Genomic DNA, 17,278 nt, shown 5'->3' on the forward strand with positions numbered 1-17,278 from the left:
CCCTGGGCAAGTCACTTAACCCTCATTGCCCCGCAAAAAAAAAAATTTTTTTAAATAAAGTAATTGCAATTTAATTCAATTAATCAATGCCCTCCTCAGAAGAAAATGAAGACTTAATCCTCACATAAAACAGATTACAGAATACTTTTCACGAGAAGATGATCTATGATATGCAAATGAGTTTACATAAAAATTACCAAGTTAACTTGGATTGTAGCAAAGCACTTAGGTTAACACTTAAGTAATTACTTTCTAAACAGTGCTTATCAAAGAGATTGTTTACAACAAAACATGTTTGTACTACAGGACATGCTTTTCATATAGAAGTAATTTCCACAGTACATATAAACACAAAATATTCCATAAATTACCTTCCCTATAAGGAAACTCATTGCATTAAAATTATTTTCTTCAAAACAAACTTAAGATGTTTATGATTCAGTTTTAACAATTAATAGAATAACAGTTTTGTCCCCCACACTATTGCATCCATACCCAATTACTTTTACATCAGTTTTTTAAAACAAAACATTTGAGGATCTTGTTTTATACACAGAAAATACATAACTAGTAAGAGACAGATGACAAAGCTAAATACTTGTGCACTTTAGCTGTTTAAAATATAGAAAAGACTAGAATTAGTAGACGAAATAATTTAAATCCTATAGCTGCTTCTCACTACAGTGAGCCAGATACTGCAGTATTAACCTAAGGGATGAACATCCAATATTGTGTTCTGTAATGATTGGAATGACGCCACCTACTGGAGACGTGCTGTGGGAAAGCTCCACCATGAGGAAAATGCCTCAGAGGCATTGTGGCTTTTCCTTGGCGTCAGGAAATGACGGTTGCTCATGGGTGCTGTCTATCAAGGCTACCAGCCAATCAACTTGAGGAGCCTCCTATGGTCTGGGAGGAGACAGGAAGGAGGAAAGGGAGCCTGCGCAGAGAGCTCTGGGGCTTTTTGGATTCCTGGCTGGATGGTGGTGGCGGCAGAGGACTTCACAGGAAATTTGAGGAAAGATAGGAATGCCAGGCTGTTGGAATTCTGTTCTCAATCTTTTTCTTTCTATTTTCCAATAAACCCTTAAAAACCTAAACTCGTTTTATCAGTGATTTTAGTCGGTTTCCCCCAAAACTGGGGGAACAGATTAGAATCTACATTTAGAATCTTAAATTACACAGTTCATACTGATCACGTGACATGATTGTGGGAATTTGTCATAAAAGAAGAGGGACAAAGCTCTCGGGAAAATAATGCTTCCCTTAACTCTGTGTCCATTCCAGGCAGAAGCTATATAGATAGCCAACTGCAGTAAGCCAGACTTAAAATCAACCAGATGGGATTGTTTCCATTCCATATGTCATATTGGGGAAATTGAGTCAGGAGAATCATACCTCAGCCTTTGCCGAAAGTCATTCTCCCAGAGAACTCCATCTGCAGTGTATGCATGTAAAAACCTCAGAAGGTTGCTGGCATCATGAGTCATGTTGGCTCCACAACATTCCTTGATGATCACACCTGGAGTCAGACTGAGAATAATAACAGTTAATGGTCCCATTATGTTTTTTGTTTTTGTTTTTTGTTTTTTTTTTGCAGGGCAATGAGGGTTAAGTGACTTGCTCAGGGTCACACAGCTAGTAAGTGTCAAGTGTCTGAGGCCACATTTGAACTCAGGTCCTCCTGAATCCAGGGCCAGTGCTTTAGCCACTGCAGTGCCACCTAGCTGCCCCGCCCATGATGTCTTAAATAGCAAATTCCAATAATCAGTGCCTCAAGTGAATTTACCTCTCAAGGATCACATATCCTAGATAGCAAGCATTAACTATAATCTCTCATTGGTAATAGTAAGAGATTCATCATGGGAAATACATATGAAAAGTTCAGGCACTAATTTAACTATTGCTTAATACCAACAAATACAGATCAAAACAGCAAGATCTGTCTCACAGTTTATTACAGTAATTTAGATACTTTAGCATTAATTTAATAACCAATCGATTCAATACTGTAATAGCAAACTTCCATTTTGCCTGCCCTGATAATAGAAATATGATACGAGAATTATAAACACGACACAACAATCCTAAGAATGAAACTCAAAGAGAATATTCAGAGTCCCAGAAAAGCTTTCCTCTCAATTAATAAAGACTCACCATAATTGTTAAATTTCCAGTAAGACCATTCCTTGTTTAGGAATTTCATAACCCATAATAGGCTCATTTCTCAGGGCAGATGACTTTGCCCACACAGATGGTTTCAAGAAACCTGGCAAGTTTACAAATTAAGGGGAGTCTACAAAGTTTCTTTTGTGTGTGTACCTTTTCCCACATTTTTGTGTACCTTTTTCCCTTATTTCCATAATTCTTACCTTCTATCTACTTGCCTTTACCAATCATCTCACTAATATATCTTCTCTTTCTATTTCCTTTAAAAGTGAAGCAGGGTGGGGCAGCTGGGTGGCGCAGTGGATAGAGCACCAGCCCTGGAATCAGGAGGACCTAAGTTCAAATGCAACCTCAGATGCTTGACACTTACTAGCTGTGTGACCCTGAGCAAGTCACTTAACCTTCATTGCCCTGCAAGAAAAAAAAAAGACATAATGGGACCATTAACTGTTATTATTCTCAGTCTGACTCAGTCTGACACTTAACCCCAATTGGCTCACAAAAACCAAAACCAAAAAAAAAAAAAATGTGCAGCAGGGTACAGAAGGAAGAGTACAGGGGAGCAGGAGGAGAAGAGGGAGTGAGGAGAGACAGGGAGATGGCGATTCAGAGGAGGTGCCAGAAAGACCAGCCAGTCCCACAGGCCCTGTAGGACCTCAGCTTCCTGACAACAGAAGTAAATCATCTAAGGGATCCGTGGAATCCTGAGAAAGGAGAGGCTTCTTTTGCCAGACTTCTGGGTATTCCAACTGATATTGCAGCCAGTCAGTGTTACAACAAAAGATAATGTGCTTTTTTTTTTTTTAGGTCTGTAAGGTCAAATTTAGCCCAATTGTTCAGAATTCATTCCAAAGACCAATCCCTCGGAGTACTCTCTCCCTACTCCATGCCTAGGAGTAGGGCTAGCTAGGCAGCTACCCAGATATCTTCTGTGTATGCAAGGAGATACTGAAACCGAGTTTGTTCACCAGTTGGGGCATCCCCCAACACTCTGGTCTGAACAACAGGAGCCTCACTTCCCTTCAGCGAAGGACAGAGTCAGGTGTGAAGGAGAAAATACACAGGAGTCTTATCTCAGGGTGTTCTGACAAGGAGAAAGAGAAATATCCCGTCTCACCATAATATCACAGGGAAGCTGGTTCTTGGATCTCTTTATTTAAAAAATTAAACTCGCACACATAATGTAGATACAAGTGGGATTTGGTTTATTGCAATAAAGCAACTGGCTGGGAGGAGAGATTCTTTATCTCAATCTCCCCAAAGCAAAGAAACTGCTGGCTTTTATAGGGCAGAGGAAACCAAGAAAAATCATGGAAAGGGTCTTCCTTACTTCTTGCCCCACCCCCCATGACACCTCAGTGGAATATTTTGTCTCAGAGGATCATGATGCCTCAGAGGCTCTGTCCTGGGGCTGGGCCGTATCTCGGAGCAGCTGGCAAGGTGCTCTGAAGGCTCTAACCACATTCGTATTGGCCAATCAGGCCAGCCAGGCCAGCTATTTCTGATCCTGTCCCCTACCTCAGTTGGACCTTGTTTATATGCAGCTGTTTGCCGGTATGCATCTCCCCCCATTAGACAACTAATTCCTTGAAGGCAGGAACTGGTTTTTGCCTTCCTTTTTATATCTGGGGCTTAGCTGCGTGCCTCCCACACAGCAGGAGCTCAATAAATGCTTGATGCTGAAGAAGACCCCACAGACCCCACAATTACATCTGTAGAAATCAGAGAGTCCCACCAATGATCGACCCTAAAAGGGGGGGGGGGCAGAAGTCCCACGGTGATATCTAGGAAAATCAGAGACTCTTGCCAATGCTCCACCCCAGGGGATCTCTGAGCCCCACCCTGCCAATCACACACCGAGGTCATGCCAGATCCCCAACATGGGCTAGCCATTTCTCAACCAAGGGATAGAAGAGGCCTCAGAGGTAGTCAGTTAGCAAGCTCTAATTAAGTGCCTACTGCATACCAGGCGCCTGCTAAGCGCTGGAGATACTGAGAGGCAAGACAGTCCCGCCCCCCAGGAGCTCCCAGTCTATGAGGGTGATGTAGGAGGTAAAAAAGGGGTTAACAGAAAAACCTAAGACCCAAGCTTTCATACAGATACGGGGAGCAGCTAGGTGGCACAGTGGATAGAGCACTGGCCCTGGATTCAGGAAGACCTGAGTTCAAATCTGGCCTCAGACACTTAACACTTACTAGCTTTGTGACACTGGGCAAGTCACTTAACCCCAATTGCCTCACACACACAAAAAAAATTCAGGTATGAGCTCCAAAAGGGATTCAGACTCCCGTTAATGGATAACTTACAAGTCAGGATGCTAGGTTCTCTCTTACCCACATAAATGAGTACCCATAAAGGGAACACTGGGAGCCAGGCCATGAAGACCTTAGACTATAACAATGATACATTGATGGGCTATAGAAACTCAAACTAGGAATAAATGAAAAATGAAGATATTTTGAAAACTAAGCATGAGAATCAGAAAGAGACATGCACAGAGAAGGCTAAATTTGTCCCCAGATTCACCTGAAGACAGGTAAACCCCAAAAACACACCTCCATGGAAAAAGGTACCTGCTTCTGGGGTTGGCTTGGGACCCCAGGAACTCCAAATTAGGATAAGCCCTCCCCTGTACCTCCCCAAGGTGGAGATTATTATGAGACTAATAATCAGTTTATTCATACCATAAATATAACTGTATTTTCTTTCCTAATTCAAAAGATCCCTTTCCACTTTTCTGGTTCTCTCACAGTTCGGCAGTAAAACTTGGGAAACTGAGTCACTGAGTCTTGTCATTCTTTTAGGGCGCCTTTTAGGGTGATCAATTTGACCACCCTAAATTCAGCCCACGTCAGGGGGAGACAGCATGCCAAGAATCATGGACAAACAAGGTGAAGGCAGAGACCCTCTGAGGCCCAGACAAGGCTCCTGGACTTAGATCTGCAGCCTGAGGACAATGAAGTGGTGGGTCATAGCAGGGGGATCCCACAGGAACATGGGGGGAGGGGTGAAGAGCCTAGAGAATCCCCCCACAGAGCCCCTGGGATAATACAGAGCTGAGGAGTGTCCCCCCAACCCACCTGGGCCCCAGAGAGCCCGGGTGCCTCGGAGGCAGCCCTGGGGGCTGCGAGGAGGGGAAGGGGGCCCCTCCAGGATCTTTCCCTTTCGTTCCGGTCCCATGGAGCCTCTTGCCCTAGCTGCCCCTCAGCCCCATCCAGGCTCCTGGGAGCTCTCTGAGCAGAAGGGTCTGAGAGCCGGCCGGCCAGCCAGGCCCTGGCTCCCTCCCTCCCCCCTTAGGCATGAGGCCGGCCCAGCCAGACCCAGTGGGCATCAGGCCGGCAGCTCTGGCTCTTGGGCACTGCCCCGGCACGTTTAGTCTCATCTTCGGATGAAGACTCGGTTGTAGTTATCACCCTCCTCGTGCCAAGTTGGGGCTGTGCCCACCGCTCCATGCTTCTGCGCAGAGGCTGGCCACTCGCCCTGACCATCCAGGGGGCCGCTGGGCGGCAGGCGGGTAGAGCCCCGGGTCTGAAGACCCGGGGTCCGGTCCAGCCTCAGACGCTTTCTAGTCAAGTCGCTTCGCTGCCGCCTGCCTCAGTTTCCTCTTCTGTAAAATGGGGTAACACCTCTCCAGGTTGTTAGGAGGGTCTAGCGAGATAATGATGGCAGCGTGTTCAGCACGGTGCCTGGCACACGGTGGGTACCGTACAAACTTGGCTCTCATTATTCCAGGAGCCAGCTCATTTCCCAGAGGGAGGAAGCTGAGTCCCGGGACGCGCCTGGCAGCTAGGGGCAGAGGAAGGTGTTGGGGGGGGGGGGGGGGACGTCGCTGCTGCCTCGCAACCTCGAGGTCACGTGCGGCGGCCTCTCCCCATTGGGCAGGGCTGGGCCAATGGCAGAGCATCTCCTGCCCCGCCCTACCCGGTGCCAGGAGCCTCGTGGCGGAAGCATGGCGTCCCAGCCCCTGCTGCTGCTGCTGCTCTGGCTAGGTGAGGGGCTGGGGCTGGGGGGCGCGGGGAGGTGGGTTGGGGGAATTTGGGGGGACTGCCGGGGGAGCCAACCCTCACGGGGTCCGCTGCCTCTCTCACAGGGCTGTGCCTGAGTACCGGGATCGAGGCTTTGTGTGAGTGCCCCCCCCAGCGTGCATGGATTGGGCGCCAGCTGTGTACCCCTCCCCTCGGAGCCGGGCGGGGGGAAAGGGGCGGGGGGCGGGGGGGCAGCCCCCGGACCTCGGGGCGCCCTGCACGTCTCCTTCCAGTTTTCCGGGCGCCGGGGCCCGAGGTGAGGTTGCGGCCGAACGGCGTCCTGCCCCTGGGCCACGCCATCACCATCAGCTGCTACACGCCCCTCAAGGCCGACTACTTCCGCTTCTACAACGAGGACCTGTCCAGCTTGGACGAGCTGGGCGAGGAGATCCCGGCCATCTACCCGGGCCACGAGTGCCACCTCTACCACCCCGCGCTGCGCATGGAGCACGCGGGCCGCTACCGCTGCGCCTACCGCCTGGGCGACGTGTGGTCCTTCAACAGCCCCCTCGTGAACATCGTGCTCATGAGTGCGGGGGGCGGGGGGGGCGGGGAGGGGGGCTCGGACCCTGCGGGGGGGGGCTGCGGGGGGGCGCCTGGGCGACGTGTGGTCCTTCAACAGCCCCCTCGTGAACATCGTGCTCATGAGTGCGGGGGGCGGGGGGGCTGCGGGGGGGGGGGCTCGGACCCTGCGGGGGGGGGGCTCGGACCCTGCGGGGGGGGGCTCGGACCCTGCGGGGGGGGGGGCTCGCAGCCTGGCGCGGGGGAGCTGGCGCTGACCGCCCCGGGCTCCTCCTCCTCCTCCCGCAGACATTTACAGCCCGCCCCTCCTGACCTTGACGCCCACCGTGGTGAAGGTGGGTGGCACGGTGCGGCTGCAGTGCCAGCCCGTGGAGCACCAGTTCGTGTACTGGCTGGTGTTCAAGGGCAAGATCTCCGATATCGACTTGAAGAACTACGTGGCCTACAAGATCGCGCTGGAGCTGGACGTGGAGCTGAAGGACCTGCAGCCCAGCCATTCCGGCGTCTACACGTGCTTCGCCTTCAACCAAAGCAACCAGCGCCTCTGGACCGAGCCCAGCAACTCCGTGATGCTGACCGTCGGGGAGCTCAGTAAGCGGGGTGGGGGGGGCAGGGGGGGCGCCAGCGAGCCCCCTGCCCACACCTCCCCCTCTCTTCCCACAGAGGAACTCGCTCCCAGGCTTTCTCCCAGAGTCCATCTGGCCTCCGCGGCCCTGGCCCTGATCCCCCTGCAGATCCAGTGGCCGTAGCCCTGCCGTGACCAGGACGGTGCCAGGATGGAGCCGGGAGCCCCGGGCCTGAGCGTGAAGACGCGCAGGCCAACAGGACCCCCCCCCCATCCCATCCCTCCAATAAAGCGCTTCTGATGCCTATGGTGCAGCCTGCCTGTACTGGACGGGAGGGGGCCAGAGGGAGGGGGCAGCTCCCAGGGGGGCACCAAATGGGCATCTGTGGGCACCCCCAGCCCCACCCTGGCTATTCTCTTCTCTCTGGTGCCCCAGGCGGGGTCTGCCTGAGCCTTCAGCTTTAGGGGCAGCCCCTTTCTCCGCTGACTCGGAATGAGCCAAAGTCTACAAAAGCCCCCAGACCTCCCCCTTCCCTTCTCTGTCCTGGGCTTGTGAAGTTGGGTTTTTGAACCCAAGGATCCTGGCCCTCCGCTCCGGACACCGCCTATGTGTCATCGGTTCTTCTCCCCATTTCTCCTGACCTGCCTATCATCTGCCCATCGGATGAGGTGTCTGTCCAACTCACTGAAAAAAGGTTAAACAACCCAGGGCCAAGTCCAGATCCCTGTGGCATCCCACCGGGGACCTTCTGCTACAGGGATATCCAATGATTATCCATCCAGTTATCTAGACCCCATCTCAATGTCTCATCCACAGGGAGAGCATGAGAGGCTTTGCTGACATCTAAGTAAGCTATGGTTCTGACAATGCCCGTGCCGTCACACTCTCCTCTACATAGGCACCAACCAGCTCTCAAGATTTGTTCTAAAATTTTCCCAAGAATCCAAGTGAAGCAGTTTGTCTGTAGAAAAATTAGGGGTCTTAGTAGGTGGGAACACAGAGGGAGTCAATAGTACCCTGTGGCAGGCAAAGAGGGGACTGCAAATGGAAGCTATGTTCCAAGGAGTAGGGGTACAAGCGGGATAGGCACTAAAGAGAAACTGAGGTCCTTGGCAAGAAAAATCAGGTTATTAACGGTGACCCCTGTAATTGTTAACAAAGCAGGTCGGACTGGCCACTTCAGTATGACCAGAGACCTCAGGGGACCCTCTATTGTCACACAGGAAAAGATGAGGGTCTGGGGAGTTAGAGAACATCACAAGTGGCTGTACTGAGAAAAGTGGCTTGGCATTAGAGGGTGGCTCATCACAACCCTCTGACAATTAAGGTATGCTCATTTTTTATGGGTCTCTTCTGCTTCTTGCAGTCTTGTCCCCTTGAGGGAGATAAGACCTCCCCAGAATATTTTGGGGGACGGCACCAGCTTCAGCAGCCTGGGGGCTCACAGACACCAAGCATGTGTCCCAGGGGCCGACCGTGTGAGTAATGACAACAGTCCTCTTTAAGCCAAGCCAGACTAGGAAAGCCCACCTTCCTGAGCTGAACCCCAGAACCGAGAAATGGGGCATAGGGTCAGTGACAACAGAATCAATGATCAAATCACCCAAATAATTTTCGTTTCCTCTGCCCAGAGGAGAGCAACGGCATATAGAGGCTTCCACTGGGTTCTGGGTAGTGGTCAGCAGAGGCTGACCAGGAAGATCACACCAGAAGAGGGCATTGTCCTTGGAATCAGGAGAAACTAAGTTCAAATCCTGACCCAAACTCTTCCCCCTCATGTGACCCTATAAGATGAATGAGGTGGCCTTGAAGGTCACTGCCAGCCCTCAGTCTCTGATCAACTGAAGGAAGGGAACCATTATCCCATCAGATCCTCACAACAACCCTGTGAGGCAGGCAGCAGTGCGGTGACCGGATGCCTCAGGGAGGGCCGTCTTGGTCAAGACTGGAGATTCCCTGACATCCCCCCATGGCTCTAGGACACAGACCTCTGGCAGTGACACTGCTTACCTTTCTGTCCAGGAAGCCAACCTGGCTCTTCTTCCCCAGACTGACAGCAACCACGGCTTTCACAAGAAAACAAAATGCCAAGGGGGAGGAGAATGGGGAGCAGAACAGGCTCTCTCCTCCATCCAGCCCCACACACAGTTTCCCCCATGATGGGAGGCCCTCCCAGCTATTGAGGTGCCCATTGGCAGGCAGTCCAACAGACCAGGCGATAGGGGAGATGGGCTTTGGGTCCCAGATGGCCAAAGGGGAGATGGGCATTGGGTCCTGGCCGGGACCCATTTTTTTGGTTGTATATAGGTTTATTGGGGGGATTCCCCACAAGGCCAGCACTGGGCAGCAAGAGGAAAGTAGTAGATCTCCGCACTTCACCCAGGCCAGATACTAGGTAGAAAGAGAACAAAGAGCTTAACTCCAAAGATTTCTGGTGTCCACGGGCAAGTTGTCCGGTGAGGTGAAGCTTTCTTTGCTGTTAGCGTTAACTGTGACACCAAGGTCCCATTTCCATGCTCTTGCTCCCACCCTACAAATGTGCCCTAATGAAATCTAGCCTATCCCTTCAGGAAAGTGAGTCCTCACAAGTTGACTGGGAAAGAGACCCCAAAGCCGGCAGCCGAGATGAGCACTGTCTGGGATGTTGTGATATAAGTGTGCAAGGAAGAGAAGGTCGGTGTCATTCTGCAACGCTTTCTTTCTGCCCTCAGAGCACTTGTCCAGCTCTGTCATTTTTAGTCAGTCATGTGCCTCTAGAAGCAGTCGTGGTGAGGTAGACTGAAGGTGAAAGGCCAAATTCTTTCCTGTTTCTACTTAGATTTCATGGGGAAAACACTGGAGAAGTCATAATGCCATTTCATCGACTCTAAGAAGGGAAAGCGCTTCAGACCAAGTATCCCATGTTAATTTTAGAACTTTTCAGGTTTAATCCAGCTCATGTTCATGAGGTACAAACCCATAGAAGACCCATTTAATCACTTTAGTGAATAAAAAATTACCTAAATCCTTCTAATCTACAGAAGATGATTTAATTCTTTATTTACTTCCATATTAAGCCAAACTCTCCAACATCTGGATGACTTAATTCACAAATTCTTATTTTTTATAAAGCGTAGAGGTACTTATCATCTCCTGCAAGTTTTGTTTGGGCCCAGACTACCTTTTTGTAAAGGCTGGAGAGCCCAGAAGCTGGTTCAAGAGAAGGGAGAGGGTGAGTCTCAAATTTGCTCCCATGTTCAGGGTGAGAAAAGAATATATCCCCCCTCTCCTATATTCCTGGGCACCGGAGCACCTCAGCTCAGCCTCCAGTAGTAGATATTGGAAAAAGATGATCAGATCCTGGGCTCTGGGCTTGCTATCATGACTGAAGAAAGAAGGGGCTTTTCTTGCCTGGCTAAACCTTTGAGATTGGGGGGAAGCTGATGAGGGCAGGTTATTTTTGTTTGTTTTTAACATACCCCCTAAATCCCTTGCTTGGACCCTGGAGCCTGTTTCTAGCTACTTGCTAAGCAGAGTGACGTCTAAATCAGTGGGTAAGTCAACTGCTCAGGACTCATCCAGTATCCTCACCCGACGGGGTCACAGCACACGGTCAATGGCCATGACATTCTTGTTTTGGGGGTTTCTTTTAGAAAAGGATAGTTTTCCCCTGGCCTTCTGCCTATCTATGAATCTGTGTGTGTATCCAAAGCGCTTGACCGAGCCCTGAGCATGGGAATGAAGGACCGAAGTGGTGTGGAGGCTCTCAAAAGGACCCACCAATGAGAAGCTGCCCTGAACACGCAGGGGACTCTGGGGATTTGGGGGATGCCCTTTTTGCTCCTCATTCAATATACTGTTTTCTTCCAAGTGTTTGTAAATTTGTCAGATGCTGAAAGCTGTAAATGTTTTGTATAAAGTACATAAAAACTCACACTTTGTCTATGATTGAAGGGGTTCATTAGAATGCTGATTTATTTATTTAATTTTTTGGGTAGGGTGACTTGCCCAGGGTCACACAGCTAGTAAGTGTCAAGTGTCTGAAGCTGCATTTGAACTCAGGTCCTCCTGAATCCAGGGCCAGTGCTCTATCCACTGCACCACCTAGCTGCCCCCATGCATGCTGACTTTTATAGAACACAAAATATAAGAGACAGAGATTTGTTCCAGGGAAGCTTCTATCTGAACTTGACCAAAAGGAAGGGAGGGAGGAAGGAAGGAAGGAAGGAAGGAAGGAAGGAAGGAAGGAAGGAAGGAAGGAAGGAAGGAAGGAAGGAAGGAAGGAAGGGAGGGAGGGAGGGAGGGAGGGAGGGAGAGGAAGGAAAGGATGAAAAGAAGGAAGGAAGGAGGAGGGAAAGAAGGAAGTAAGTATTTATTAGGCGCCTTCCATGTGCCAGACATTGGACTGGAAATCCAAAAAAAAAAAAATGTTTCTATTTCATAGGCCACTGCACAGGAGACTAGAACGATTCCTCTGTCTATGAATACAAGTGTTAGGGTTTAAGCTCGTTTCCTCCCTGAAACAGCGCCAGTTGCAGACAAGGTAGCAGGGATGACTTATTGCCCATAATTTGTTCTCCTTGACTAGATCTCTTTACCTTGGAAGCTTTTGTTCCTCGTAACTTGGAGGGGATGAGTATGGGGCACGAAAAACATCATTTTTCAGTTTGTCAAAATCTGTGTTATGTCCAGGTGACCAGGGGGCAATGGTTTGGTCTGTGAGGATTTACTGGGGGGGTTGCTTGTCAATCCATGAAAGATAATGAGCTTCAGAGGCAGCATTCTAGCCTCCAGGTTACACCTTGCTAGGTGTTTCAGATCATTGTTCAGTCATGTCCTACTCTTTGAGACCTCATTTGGGGTTTTCTTGGCAGAGGTACTGGCACGGTTTGCCATTTCCTTCTCCAGCTTATCTTACAGATGAGGAAACTGAGGTAAACTGCGTTAAGTGACTTGCTCCAGAGTTTGGGATTTTGTTAGAATACTTTCAAAATCTGGGGGCAGCTAGGCGGCACAGTGGATAAAGCACCGGCCCTGGATTCAGGAGGACCTGAGTTCAAATCCAGCCTCAGACACTTGACACTAGCTGTGTGAACCTGGGCAAGTCATTTAACCCTCATTGCCCCACCCCCAAAACACACACACACACACACACACACACAAAGAATACTTTCAAAATCTGACATAGTCCACCTTCTGATTCAGAAATCATAGAGTAAGACTGGTATTTAATGGGTGTCAATTACTTTGGATTGGTTCTTTCCACTCACCTTTGATTTCAAGATACCTTAACATATTCAGGTAGCACCTTCTCCTTGATATTGCTATGTTCTAAGTGAGCCTTGCCTGGAGGAGACCAAGGTGTTTGTAGGTATCGTTTTCATCCATTGGTTCTCTGTGATCTCCAGACAGATTCAAGTTTACACGCATTTTACACTCTCTGTAATTATTTTATATGGAATTTCTCCTTCTATCTCTTCCTGCTGGATTTTCTTAATAATATACAGAAATGCTGGTGATTTGTGTGGGTTTACTGTCTATCCTGCAATTTTGTTGAAGTTAATTGTTTTTATTAATTTTTTAGTTGACTTTATAGGATTCTCTAAACAAAGTATCATGTTATCTCTAAAAATGATAGTTTTGTTTCTTCTTAACCCATATTGATTCCTTTATTTTTTCTTGTCTTATTGCTATAGTTAGCAACATTGAATAATGGTGATAACAAGACATCCTTACTTCACTCCTGATATTATTGACAATGCCTCTGCCTTGTCTCATTCACAAATGATATTGGCTCTTGGTTTTAGATAGGTACTACTTTTCAGGTTAAAGGAAAACCCCATTTATTTCTGTGCTTTCTAGTTTTATAACAGGATAGGTGTATTTCATCAAAAGCTTTTTCTTCATCTGTTGAAATAATATGGTCTTTTGGTGGTTTTGTTATTAATATGGTCAATTATGTTTATAGTTTTCCTAATGTTAAGCCAGCCATGCAATCCTGGCATAAATCCAGCCTGGTTATAATGTATTATCTTTGTGATGTATTGCTGTAGACTCCTTGCTAGTATTTTAAATTTTTTGCATCAAAACCCATTAGGGAAATTGGCCTATAGTTTTCTTTCTCTGCTTGACTCTTCCTGGTTTAGGTATCAAGATACCTGTATTTGTGTCATACAAAGAACTTGGTAGGACTTTCTTTACCTATTTTTTAATAGTTTATGTAGTGTTGGGATTAATTATTCTTTATTTTTAAATATTTGGTAGAATTTTCTCATCTTGTCTTTTTTTTTTTTTTTTTTTTGGTGAGGCAATTGGGGTTAAGTGACTTGCCCAGGGTCACACAGCTAGTAAGTGTTAAATGTCTGATGCCAGATTTGAACTCAGGTCCTCCTGACTCCAGGGCCGGTGCTCTATCCACTATGCCACCTGCTCATCTTGTCTTAACCCATCTGGTCCTGAGTTTGGAAGTTCATTGATGGCTTGTTCAATTTATTTTTCTAAGATGGGGTTACGTAAGTGTTCTATTTTTTGCTGTGTTAATTTGGGCAATTTATGTTTGTGTAAATATTCATCCATTTCATTTAGATTGTCAGTTTTATTGGCAAACAGTTGGATAAAATAGCTCCTAATAATTGTTTTTATTTCTTCTTCATTGGTTGTGAGCTTACCTTTTTCATTTCTTATACTGACAATTTAGTTTTCCTTTAAAATAAAATTAGCTAATGACACCTATTTTCTTATTGTTGCTGCTGTTGTTTAAACTAGCCTCTAGGTTTATTTATTAGTTTGCTGGGGGAAGGGGGGGGGTGAGCTTTCAATTTTGTTAACCTCTCCTTTGATTTTCAGAATTTCTATTTCAGTGCTTGATTGGGTTTTTTAATTGTTGGGGTTTTAGGGGGTTTTTTTAGTTGCATGCCCAATTCATTGATCTGTTGTTTTTTCTCTCTTTTAACTGATGTAAGCATTTAGAGATATAAAATTTCCCCTAAGTACAATTTTGTCTGCATCCCACAAATTCTGGTATCTTGTCTCACTGCTGTCATTACTTTGATGAAATTATTGACATTTTCTATAATTTGTTCTTGGACCCACCCATTCTTTCAGATTAAGTTATTTAGTTTCCAATTAATTTTTAATCTTTGATTCGAAGGTCTTTTATTGAATGTAATTTTATTGCATTATGCTCAGTAAAACATGTATTACTATTTCTGCTTTTCTGGATTTATGAGGTTTGTATGCCGTAACACAATTGTTGTGAAGGTTCATGCTGTTAAGAATAGGTATACCCCTTTCTATTGCCATTTAGTATTTTCAGGGGCAGCTAGGTGGCTCAGTGAATAGAGCACTGGCCCTGAAGTAGGGAGGACCTGAATTCAATTCTCACTTCAGACACTAGCTGTGTGATCCAGGGCAAGTCACTTAACCCTGATTGCCTTAAACATCTGGGACCATTTCCAGTTGTCCTGATAGATATCTTGCTACTGGACCCTGATGACTATGGAGGAGAGAGTGAGGTTGGTGACCTTGCACAGCCCTCCCTCACTCAAATACAATTCATGGCAAGTCATGACATCACTTCCTGATGTCATGGAACTCTTTGACAATGAAGGAAAAACAACAACAAAAATTCTCCAGAGATTTATCATACCTAACTTTTCTAAAATTATATCCATTTTCTTAACTTCTTTCTTGTTTATGATTAGATTTATATAGGTCTGAGAGGAGTAAATTAAGTCCAACCACTAGTATTACAGTTTTACTGTCTATTGCCTCCTGTAACTAATTTAACTTTTTCTTTAAGAAAGTGACTTGCCCAGGGTCACACAGCTAGTAAGTGTTAAGTATATGAGGCCGGATTTGAACTCAGGTCCTCCTGACTCCAGGGCTGGTGCTCTATCCACTGCGCCACCTAGCTGCCCTGAAGCCCCTTATTTTAACTTTGTGTATATCTCTCTATTTCAAGTGTTTCTTGTAAAGAATGTATTGGTCCATTCTGGTTTTAAATCCAGTCTGCTATCCTTTTCCATTTTATGGGTGAGTTCATCTCATTAACATTCCACAATTATGAGTGCTAATTACCAATTTCCCTCTACCCTAGTCTCTTAAATTTTTCTTTCTCTTCTTAAGAGTCCATTTTGCTTTTAACTAATGCCTCCCTTAATCTACCCTCACTCTAACTGTTTTTCTCTTATTTCTCTGTGTTTCTGTACCCAACACAATGTGTATGTGTGTGTATTCTTTCCTCCTTAAATTAGTTTATGTGAGAGTAAGATTCAAGTGTCTCCTGATTCCCCCCTACTTTCCCCTCCAATGTATAAATTCCTCATTGCACAGCCTGTTTCTATAAGTAAGATAATTTCCCTCATACTTCCTCTCCCTTTCCCTCCCTCTCAATACATTCCTCTTTCGCACTCTTTCCATTCTTTTTGAGATTATCCAAACATAATAGAATTACACCTTGCCTTTTAGACTCCAACATCCTGGGAGATGATAAAAGTTCTGAGGAGATACATCTATTATCTTCATGTATAAGAAGGTAAGTATTTTAAACCTTATTTAGTCTCTTATGATTTCTCACTAATAATAATAATAATATTGATTCTTTTTACATTTCTCTTAATTCCTGTATTCATATGCCAAGTTTTCTACTCAACTCTGGTCTTTTCATTAGTAAGACTTGTAAATCTCCTATTTCGTTAAAGGTCTATTTTTCCTCTTTAAGATTATACTAAGTTTTTCTGGGGAGGTTATTCTTCAATCATAATCCTAAAACCTCTGCCTTTCAATTCTTTTAGGGGTGGTAGATACTTAATCTTATGTGATCCTGACTGTGACAGCCTGGTGCTTGAATTCTTTCCTTCTAGTCACTTGCAGTATTTTCTCCCTGACACAGGAGTTCTGGACTTTGAGTACAATGTTCCTGGGAGTTTGCCTTTTGCTGTTTCTTTCAGGAGGTGACTGATGGATTCTTCCAATTTCTACTTTGCCCTCTGGTTCTAAATGATCTGGAAAGTTTTGTTTTCTGATCCCTTGAAATCTGATGTCTAGGCTTCTTGGCTTTCTGGTAGTTCAAGTGATTCTTAAATTATCTCTCTTCAATCTGTTTTCTAAGTCAATTATTTTTCCAATGAAATATTTCACATTTTCTTTTATTTTTCCAGACTTTTGACTTTTATTATTTCTTGATGTATTATGAAGTCATCAGCTTCCAAAAGTTAATTCTAATTTTCAAGGAGTTATTTCATCAGTATGGTTTCGTACCTCTTTTTCCAATCTGTTAATTCTCTTTTTTCATATTTTTTTTCCTCATTCTCACTTCTTTTCCCATTTTCCCCCCTACCACTCTCATTTCATTTAAAAAATCATTTTGGGGCACAGTGGATAAAGCACCGGCTCTGAATTCAGGAGGACCTGAGTTCAAATCTGGCCTCGGACACTTGACACTTACTAGCTATGTGACCCTGGACGAGTCACTCAACTCTCATTGCCCACTAATAATAATAACAATAATAGCATTTTTTATAGATTAAAAATAATTTTAAACTTTAAAAAAAGTTCATCTAGGATTTCTTCTTTGACTTGTCTGCAAGCTGCATTTTTCCTTGAGGCTTTGCTTATAGGTGTTTTTGAGTCATTCTCTTCTGTGTTGGTGTCTTGACCTTTCCTGGTACCTATTAGCTCGTTATTTGCTCATCTTTATACCCTTTTTCTTGACTTTGGATTTTATGCCTCCATTAAATTGTGTGATTCCTGAAGACAGACTCTATCTTTTGCTTCTTTTTTGTATTCCAGAGCTTAGCATAGTGCCTGGCACATAGAAGTCACTTAATAAATGTTGATTGATTGATAGGCTCTGCTTACTGGGGGGGGGGGGCAGTTGAGGGGGCAGGTCATGTCCAGTCTGAGTTTCTGTCCTTTTCCATCAGTCTGGGGTCCTGTAAGCTTTCAGGCCTCCCAAAGTGCCATGATCCAGAGATCTCTTCATTGCCTTCCAGATTTGAGTTCTCCAAGTTTTG

At 46.0% G+C, this 17,278-nt stretch overlaps 1 protein-coding gene across 1 annotated transcript; it reads left to right on the top strand.

Moving 5' to 3' along the window:
* Positions 1–6,119: 6,119 nt before the first annotated feature.
* Positions 6,120–7,466, top strand: LOC122748398 (platelet glycoprotein VI-like). The gene is made up of 4 exons (XM_043994039.1): positions 6,120–6,159; positions 6,261–6,293; positions 6,429–6,725; positions 7,006–7,466. The coding sequence occupies exons 1-4, from the start codon at positions 6,120–6,122 to the stop codon at positions 7,464–7,466; spliced, it is 831 nt and encodes a 276-aa protein (XP_043849974.1).
* The last annotated feature ends 9,812 nt before the right edge of the window (positions 7,467–17,278 follow it).

The sequence above is a fragment of the Dromiciops gliroides genome, chromosome 3 (assembly GCF_019393635.1).
Source record: "Dromiciops gliroides isolate mDroGli1 chromosome 3, mDroGli1.pri, whole genome shotgun sequence".
Classification (NCBI taxonomy): Eukaryota; Metazoa; Chordata; class Mammalia; order Microbiotheria; family Microbiotheriidae; genus Dromiciops; species Dromiciops gliroides.